This window comes from Podarcis erhardii (genome assembly GCF_964252035.2).
Source record: "Podarcis erhardii genome assembly, chromosome: 1".
Classification (NCBI taxonomy): domain Eukaryota; kingdom Metazoa; phylum Chordata; class Lepidosauria; order Squamata; family Lacertidae; genus Podarcis; species Podarcis erhardii.
Window position 1 is genome coordinate 49,405,390 of NC_138497.1, and position 9,262 is coordinate 49,414,651.

At 42.8% G+C, this 9,262-nt stretch overlaps 2 protein-coding genes across 10 annotated transcripts in view; one reads left to right on the forward strand and one right to left on the reverse strand.

Moving 5' to 3' along the window:
* ZFYVE26 (zinc finger FYVE-type containing 26) overlaps positions 1–600 on the reverse strand; it is a 44,245-nt gene extending 43,645 nt beyond the window's left edge. For 3 of the 4 annotated variants that reach the window (XM_081855320.1, XM_081855319.1, XM_081855317.1), the window contains exon 1: positions 467–600. The gene's annotated coding sequence lies outside the window, so the exon portion shown is untranslated. The remainder of the gene's footprint in view (positions 1–466) is intronic. The other variant, XM_081855318.1, reaches the window with a different exon arrangement.
* Positions 466–9,023, forward strand: LOC309338962 (galectin-related protein A-like). 6 transcript variants are annotated; one of them, XM_081856513.1, is made up of 5 exons: positions 466–597; positions 2,140–2,235; positions 6,029–6,117; positions 7,412–7,586; positions 8,714–9,023. In XM_081856513.1, the coding sequence occupies exons 2-5, from the start codon at positions 2,209–2,211 to the stop codon at positions 8,855–8,857; spliced, it is 435 nt and encodes a 144-aa protein (XP_081712639.1). In that variant the 5' UTR covers positions 466–597; positions 2,140–2,208; the 3' UTR covers positions 8,858–9,023. The 6 variants fall into 6 exon arrangements, with proteins under 6 accessions (XP_081712639.1, XP_081712638.1, XP_081712641.1 ...); XM_081856512.1 differs by lacking the exon at positions 466–597 and adding an exon at positions 626–734; XM_081856515.1 differs by lacking the exon at positions 466–597 and adding an exon at positions 725–745.
* The last annotated feature ends 239 nt before the right edge of the window (positions 9,024–9,262 follow it).

Here is a 9,262-nt window from a genome sequence, read left to right on the forward strand (position 1 = left end):
AGAGGCACTACTATTCAAGTATCAAGCTTAAAAGTATCTGATCTAGGTACCTTCACTCAGAATTACGTCCCACCAAACAAGCACAGTAGAGCTGACTCCAAAGAGGTTTAAAGAATTTAGCACTGACGTTCCGTGGCTGCTTTCTATACTTGACAACTTTGCTAAAAGGTTACTCTCATCACGTGGGCAACTGTTAATTTAAAAGCCTGGCTATATTTAAATAACCACCCGCAACAGTCTACTAGTGTCTTCCTCGCTCGTCTCGGCAAGCGAGCTGCCGTGCCCATCTCATGTGAACTTCTCCGCCTAAATACCCCCGGCAGGAGGCTCTCCTGCGTCCTCCTCCGAGTCTCGTTTCACCCAGCGGAGTTTTTCCTTTTCGCCCCCACCCTCCCCATACTTTCCCCCAGCATGTAAAGGCAGCGCAGGCAGGGAACCGGCAACTCGTGCCTCGCATAGGACCCACCTGGAAGAGAGGTCCAACCACCAGTAGAATATACACTCGCCTCAGGAGCTTATCCTACTGTCATCAGCGCTACCTGCACTCCCAGACAGAATCAAGTCCGGTTGCCGCGGCCATGTTGAAAAGCTAATCAGGTGATCGAAGCGACAGGCGGAACAACCGGCTTATTGGGCAAGGGGGACGCCATCTTTCTCTAGGGCAACGAAGCCCAACAGTTGCCATCTCTGAAGCGGGCAGAAATATCACGTGTCTGGAAAGACAGGCGCTCGTGGTCCGCATAACGTACAATTTATTTACTGATTTTTAAAATTTTGTATTCATCCGAAGATCAAGTTCTCCCTCATCCTCTCTAGTTCGGTTGGCTGGGATTTACCCAGATTTAGCATACAGTGCTCCTTTATTTCACTAGCTGGCCGGATCCCTAGCTTTCGTTATATAAAATAAAATAAGTTAGTCAGGCAAAACGTGTAGGCCTTCCGAGCCATTCTTTTTTTAAAAAAAGCTACTGTAGCCTACTGTCATATTTTAATGTTGCTAGCCAATGAAGCAAGTAATAGCTGTGACTGACATTTAGGAAAGCAGAGCACACAGACTAAAATGTTAGACTGACACACCTACTGTCTGGAACTTCTTGATTCATCTTGAAGTCTGGAGGCGACTTCAACAGAGAAATGGTTGTGGCCCTATAGAAAACAATTCTGAAATTTAGGGTTATTGCGTAGCTGTGATTGGGCCTGTGCACCCAAAAACAAAAGGTAGTGAGTCTCTCCAAGTCATCTTTTACATCAAGAAAATGGGTCACCCCAACCGTTGCAAACATATTAAACAGTTAACATGCCAATAATTAATGCTAATAAAATTAATCATTAAGAGGATGTGGGGTATTTTATATGGCTAAGTGGTCTAATATTGTTATACAGTACTCATATTGCTAAGAGGGTGGAAGAGAGTACAGTAGTTTACTACAACCCTGCAGTGCAGTTCAGAGAATCTAGGACGTATATTTCAGGAAATACCTTTGTGAGACCTACATTACATGTGAATGCATCTAGTCCCTTTGGAGGGAGGTGACTCTTTACAGTGTTTATTATTAGAGCTTCTAATAGCAAATAACTCTTTAGGTCAATGAAGACTGCAATCTCTCATACCTGGGAGTAAGTCCTGCAGAACTGAGTGTTACTTGCTTCTGACTGTATAGGATTGTGATGTGTAGGTGAAAAAACTTGTTAAATTTTCATTTCATTGGGTGCCGTTTACTTCACCATTCAGGTCTGATCGTGAACTAATTTATTTCAGCCTTATTGTCAGTTTTAGTACTATTCAGCACAGTGAATTTCATGTACTTCCAGGCATTATTTATTTATATGCCATTGTATGTGACAAGGGTACAAGTATATCCTCTATTATATGTGTATAAAAACTGTTGTTGTTTTTGCACCTCTGAAGTCAGTCTTTGAAACTTACTGGTTGATCAATGGCAAAATGAACAAATTCCCCTATTCCCAAAGCATTATGTCAAATATTCTTCCCTCTTTACTCTGTCCGGCATCCATCTGAAGATGTTGACTGTTGTGTGACTCAGCTATCTGCATGGGTGGTGTCTAACTGGTGTTTGCTAGAGATAATGTTCCCCACTACATCCTCTATTCTGGCTCTTTTGTTTGTTTTGCTTATAGGCAGGAAAAGAACAAAACTTTTTCCATAGACTTCTAAGAAGGCCTGAGTGTAACAGGCAAAAAAAAAACATGACGGAAAATGACAGGTGCACAACCGTAAGTATTGAAAAACCTACTTTCTACTTTCTTGCAAGCCTATTTATTTGTGTAAGTATATAAAGAGGAAGAGGCGAATGAGTTTTTATTTAACTTATTCATTTTAATGTTACATCTCTTTGAATCCTGAAAAAAATATCAGATATGGATTTGCCTGCCAGTGCTAATCCCGTAAATGTCTTTGCTTGGCTGCAGCATCCATATTGTTCAGACAGAGTGCTATTAAATGCTTCTGATGCATTGAAATCAGAAGCAGAAAAAGAGGGCTCAGAGAGTGGGAGGCGAGACAAACAAAACCAGTCTGTTACCCTTTGTGAGTACAACAGCATACATTTCCCCCAATTACCATATTGTAAATAAGCCAAGCGATTCTCTACCCATTATAAGTGACTATGTCAGTGAAAGGTGTAAGTCAAGGCTGCAGTTCCTGCCAACCATGAAATTATTAGTTGTGAGATAACATGATTGTTTTAGATGTTTGAAACTGTTTTAAGTCCATTTTTATTTTTCGTTTTTAAAAAATCACTTGCCACCTTGGCAAGAAGGGCAGGATATAAATTTAATAATAATAAATTGCCACGGAATGCAGTGAGACTTACTTCTGAGTAAATCCATTGAGAATCAGGCTGCACAAGAAAAGCTACTGCAAAGTACTTCTACGGATGGCATTTTAAGATTAAGATTCTATAGAAATAACTGGTTAAATTGAAAATGGAAAATGTTTTGCAACTGTGAGGCTTTAGCATAACCAATGACGGTCATGAAAACTTTTTAAAAATGCATATCAGGTAACTACACCCATCCTTGTGGATGGCAGCGCCAGGAATCAATCTAGATTGAAAGCAGCATGCTAAGGACAAGCATGAACAATTCTGGACTGAGAAAACACTATATTTTTGTGCTACAAATGGCTTGGTGTTTGTGCAGGCATTGTGGTGCAGTACAGAATCAATCTGCAAGGAGCTTTTATTTTTGGAATGAAGCACTTTTCAGGAGCAAATAGTAGATCTAGATTGTTTGTGTACTATGTAGAGAAAAACAAGCACTCAGTCTCCTTTGATTCTAGAATAAAATGTCATGTGCACAGCTTAAGAGTCATCCAGTACAGTACATTTTTGTACTAGCCATTCATATTTGCTCTGGGAGGTGTTTGGACACACATTTCAAACATTCCAGATTACATTCCATTCTGTGATCAGTGCTTTTTCATTGTCTAGCAAGTATTCATGCGATAGGTCCCCTCACTCCATCTCTCCAAAGGACTGGAGGGAAAGAGTTCAAAGTTATGCCTGAATACGAGATTAGTGGTTTTGTCCTTGGAGTATTCAAGAAGGTTTCAATGAAGGATTGCTATGCCTCTAGTGAGCAAGGGATGTGGCACCTTTGACCCTCCAGATGTTGTTGGACTCAAGAGCATAGACGCCGACTCCATGGGGCCTGAGGGGGCCCGAGCCCCCTCAAAAATTCGTTTGGGGGGGCTCTGCCCCCCCAATAATTTAAGAAAATTATTAGTTATATTATGCTTTGTAAAATCACAAAATTATGTTGGTATTTTTTTTTTCCTTGTTTGACGATAGTTACCTTTTAAAATACATTCAGTAATGAGTTAAAACAAAGCCACTCCCGATCTAGAGAGGGGGTGGGGTTGCGGGCTCTCCACCCATCAACAATCTCGCGGGGCTGGCGTCAGCCCCGCGAGAAGCGGGGATTCCCCCTAGCTCATTAATATTCACCACCGACGGCGGCAGCCAATCGGCTGCCGCAAAGGGCAGGCCCTCACAGGTTCACTTAAGGTCGGGGCAGCCCGGGGCTCGCCCCTTTCGTTCCCCCAGCAGCAGCGGTTTGGAGGTCTTGGGCCCCCCAATATTTTTTATAAGTCGGTATGGGCCCCCGCCCCCCCAATATTTTTTATAAGTCGGCGCCCCTGCTCAAGAGCTCCCATCAGCTGCAGCCAGCATAGCCAATGGTTATTTTAATACATCAACATCTGGAGGGCCACAGATGCATTATCTCAGTTGAGTAGCCATCTCTCTTAAACAGGATTTAGCAGTGGGTGTAGGGTGGGAGGAGATTGTAATGTTTCAAAAACTGTCAAAGTATTTACAACCAGAGACCATGCTTTAGCATATAAATAAAAAAACAATAGTTCTGAAATAAGAGGCATATTGTTATGTGCTACCCCAATCTCTGAGTAGTGAGAAATTCCAGGAGTTCCAGTGCTTACCTAGGGTTTGGCTTCCTTGAAATGAAAGTCAGTGGAGACAACACTTTCTTTAGGATCAGGGGCAGCATTTCCCATTTCATCACTTGTGTCCTCCCCTGCAGTTTTATCCTCACAAAAGCCCTTTGAGGTAGCTAAGGAAGAGAGAGATGGGTCACCTATTGAGCTTCATAGCTTAGGATTTGACTCCGGGGCTATGTATACACCATACATTTGAAGCACTTTACCTCTCACAGAACAACAATTTCCAGCACCCTTAATAAACTACAGTTCCTAGATTCTTTGGGGGGAAGTCATGTGCTTTAAATATATGTTGTGTGTACACAGCCACAGGTCTCCATTTCCAGTCTGACATTGTAAGCATTGTATTACACTGACTGTTCACTACACATTTATTAAGTCTAGAGCAGGGGTCAGCAACCTTTTTCAGCTGTGGGCCGGTCCACTATCCCTCAGACCATGTGGTGGGCTGGACTATATTTTGAAAGAAAATATGAATGAATTCCTATGCCCCACAAATAACCCAGAGATGTATTTTAAATAAAAGCACACATTCTACTCATGTAAAAACACCAGGCAGGCCCCGCAAATAACCCAGAGATGCATTTTAAATAAAAGCACACATTCTACTCATGTAAAAACACGCTGATTCCCAGACCGTCCGTGGGCCTGATTGAGAAGGCGATTGGGCTGCATCCGGCCCCTGGGCCTTAGTTTGCCTACCCCTGGTCTAGAGTAACCCAAGTGTGAAACGAGGTTATTCAACCTTTTCGGGCTTGAGGGTACATTTGGAACTGTTGGAGGTACCATAAATATCCATTTCATGGAAGAAAAACAGGTGATGCTCACCCACCCCCATAACATGCAAAACACCTAGTCCTCCCCGCAAACTCCCCCAAATAAAACCGAGACAAAAAAAAGCAGGCAATCTTTCTAAAAGTCAGCTCCCCAACCAACCAAAAGCCCAAAAAACTACTTTAAAAAAATTGAGAGGGGTCAGGGCCTTGACAAGTGCCAAGGGGGCTGTCTGAAAATGATGTAGTGCCCACATTGTGGGCCCCAGGTGTAAAGGAATGCTTTCATGAGGCAGTGCAATCCTCAGCAAGACCTACAGTCCAAGGTAGTTCTTGTGTACAGCTATCTGGGTGTAACCCTCAGTGAACTCCAGTTAAAAGGTTTGAGCTTCACATCCATTTTCCTTTCTCCTACAGGGTGGCTCTTTGGATGAAAGGCTGTAGCTCAGTTGTAGGTAGAGCACTTGCTCTGCATGCATAAGGTCCCAGGGTCAAATCCCAGCATCTCCAGAGAGGACTGGGAATGTCTGCTGTCTGAAACCCTGGAGAGCCACTGCCAGTCACATTATTCCAGTACCGAGCAAGATGGACCAATAGTCTGACTTGGTAGAAGACAGATTTCTATGTTGTTGTTTTTAATGCAAAGCTTAAAAGACAGGTACACCTAGGAAGAAAACTCCTGTATTACTATTAGTAATAGATAAATATGCAGCTTTGTATTTTATTGTACAGATGTCATTTTCAAACACATATTCAGAATTATTGTTTCCCCCATTAGGTGGAGAAATACGTCGGTGAGATTAAAGGAGGACTAAGGCCAACCATGAAAATCACTATTATGGGGGTAATATGCCCTGCCCCCAAGAGGCAAGTGTGTCAGCCGGCATTCTAGCAGCTGCTTCATGGATGTATCTGGCAATAATTGCTCATAGGTGCAGACCTACTGAGGAATAGCATTGGCTGGGCAAAAAGGGAGGGATGGTATTGTCAATATGGAGAACATCAGAGGAGCACTGAACATAATTCACTATTTTTGAGCACTGTAGCTCAACAGAGCATAACTGACCATTCTTAGCTCACACATCCAGACACTAGTCCCTTCCAATTCTAATATTCTATGATTCCATAATTAAGTCTCCTGTGAACCCAAAGTAATCACTCAGAAAGGTGGCTGCCTGCTGGAACTCTGCATGCTTCTTCCAATTCGCCTTCACTGGGGATGGGTAAACTTGCTGACCCATCTCTGCTTCAGTTGTGGCTAGAGCACTGAATCATCCTGATTCATCACAGAATTGCCTCTACTATCACCAAGGCTCCCTATTGCCCCTCCGCATGAGCCAGTGCTGTGTGCTTCCATCCTTCCCATTGGGAGGGCAGGGGAAATGGGTCGTAATTTTGCTATAATTGTTTGTTTGACTGGATCATTCCAACACTTCTGATGCAAAGATGGAAGAGAAATAGCTGTTCCCAGAGGAGGCATTCCCAGAATAATGTCCCATGCACAGGGCCAGCCCTACCAGTAGGCAGAAAGCGGGAACCCAACTCCTTTTTTAGCCCCCAGCTGTTTCCTTCTGTTGCTGTTTTGTTCTGCCTTGTCCCTTTAATCTGGCCTGCTGCTTTATGTGCAGTGCAAAAAGCTATCCCATCACCCCTGGTGCTGAAGGAAAATTAATCGGCATGTCTGGAGCTGTTTAAAATTTGCTTGAGTAGCCATGCTCAATGCATCATCGCCGCATATATCTGTGCTGTTTCTTGCAGAGCTCTATGATGATGTCACACTAAAAAGGCAGGCTCTGTGTCATATCTGATGTATGTTTCTGGACAGCTCTCATAATGCTTTTTCAGGGTCTAGGGCAGTGCAGTTTAGCTATTTTTCTCCAATTGCAGCTGGAGGTAAGCATTTAATGCAGGGTTGGAGAACCTGTGGCCCTCCAGAGACATTGCTGGGCTCCCACCAACCCCAATCTGCATGGCCCGTGGTGAAGGACGGTGGGAGCTGCAGTTAACAGCATTTGGAGGGCCACAGGTTTCACATCCTTAGACTAGGCCATACTTACCCTGGAAACAAATATGACATTATAATGCCATGGCATGTGATAACTGAGCTCACTATCATGTTAGATTGCTGAATTGTTACTTATCACATGTTCATTCCTTCAAGTTTTTCAGTGACTTTGCTATGTGACCGCGTGGATGCCAATCTGGACATTGGGCTGTTGCTTGCGGTCAGCTTTCTTGAGAAATCCATTGTCCGGAATTCACGGATTAGTGGGAAATGGGGTAAAGAGGAAAAGACCATTCCTTACTTCCCATTTACAGCAGGGGAATCATTTAAGGTAATTTTACTTGATAGTATGGGAGACAGATATATAGATACTGATATAAACTGCCTAAGACCCTCTGGCCCAGTATTGTATTGTTTTGTATTGTATCTGGCTCAGTTTTGTATTGCTGTATTGTTTTTAACACTCGATGGGGAGCTGCCCAGAGTGGCTGGGGAAACTCAGCCAGATGGGCGGGGTATAAATAATAAATTATTATTATTATTATTATTATTATTATTATTATTATTATCTCCTTTGACTGACAGCAGCTCTCCAAGGCCTCAGGCAGATTTTCTCTTTCAACTCTTCTGATCATCTAACTATAGGAGCTTGAGACTAAAGTTGTAGTCGTGTTTGTAATAAACATGTCCTCTATTTGCTCCATCTGTATTTACAGGATCAAAAGGAAGACCATTTATTTATTTATTATAATAATAATAATAATTTTTTATTTATACCCCGCCCTCCCCAGCCAAGGCCGGGTTCAGAGCGGCTTACAAACAATAATAAAAACAAGATGAATGATTACAACTTAAAAACAAAAATAAAATACAACATTAAAATAATGGAACATTAAAATATTAAAATGTAGCCTCATCGCAGGAGGAGAAGGAAAAGAAAAAAAAAAAAGAGGGGGAGGGAATCAAATTGGCTCCAAGCCAAAGGCCAGGCGGAACAACTCTGTCTTACAGGCCCTGCGGAAAGAAATCAGATCCTGCAGGGCCCTGGTCTCATGAGGCAGAGCATTCCACCAGGCCGGAGCCAGAGCTGAAAAGGCCCTGGCTCTGGTGAAGCCAATCTAACTTCCTTAGGGCCCGGGACCACTAGGGTGTTGCTATTTATGGACCTTGAGGCTTTCCATGGGGCATACCGGGAGAGGCGGTCCCGTAGGTACGGGGGTCCTAGGCCGTAATTTATGAAGATATTACTAGGTTGTCAAGTCATAATAAAATATGGTTGTCATTTAAGTAGGACTTCCGGTGTAGTATTTCCAATTCATTTTCAAAAGCATCTATGCATAATCAAGTCCCATTAAAATCAATAAGCTTGCGACTCATTATTTTGTGGGTGCCCAACTTTATTGGGATTGCTGTCAGGCTCTGCCCCTGCCACCCATGGATCTAATTTGTTTTTTTCAGATGGAGCTCTTGTGCGAGCATCAGCAGATTCGGGTCTTGCTTGATGGACGTCAGCTCTGCAGTTTCACTCACCGCGTGCAGCCTATGCAAAGAGTGACAGCTTTACAAATCTCCGGAGACATCAAGCTCACCAAAGTGGCTTGAAGAAAAGAATATATAATCCCCTATCTCCCCTTGGTTGGTGAAGAAATGTTCTCCTTATGCCATTGGATGTTGTTCCTTACTTTTGCTCTTATGTGTGCTTCTTGAGATTTTAAATGAAGGCTGAGCTCTATAAATAACTCTATTATAGCTTGATAAGTTGCAGCAATATATTTCAACGTGCATTCTTTTACAGCTGCAAGCAGCACTTTTGTCTATAGCTGTTTACACCTCACTGGCTTAAAACTCAGATTCTTTTTCTCAATTCAGATTGAAGCTGGTTTGAGGGGAAACGCATCAGAACACAGTATTTCATAAGAAATGACAGGATAGATTTGAAGCGTAGCTATCATCATGTGTACACTATTTCCTAAACCAGCAGTGGGAGGATGTAGAGTTAATGAGACT

What these genes read in the sequence shown, in the direction of transcription:
- LOC309338962 (XM_081856513.1), top strand. Translation starts at nt 2,209, where the DNA reads ATGACGGAAAATGACAGGTGCACAACC. An exon ending in AAAATGACAGGTGCACAACC is followed by an intron (nt 2,236 to 6,028) that starts GTAAGTATTGAA and finishes TTCCCCCATTAG; the next exon opens with GTGGAGAAATACGTCGGTGA. An exon ending in CAGCAGGGGAATCATTTAAG is followed by an intron (nt 7,587 to 8,713) that starts GTAATTTTACTT and finishes TGTTTTTTTCAG; the next exon opens with ATGGAGCTCTTGTGCGAGCA.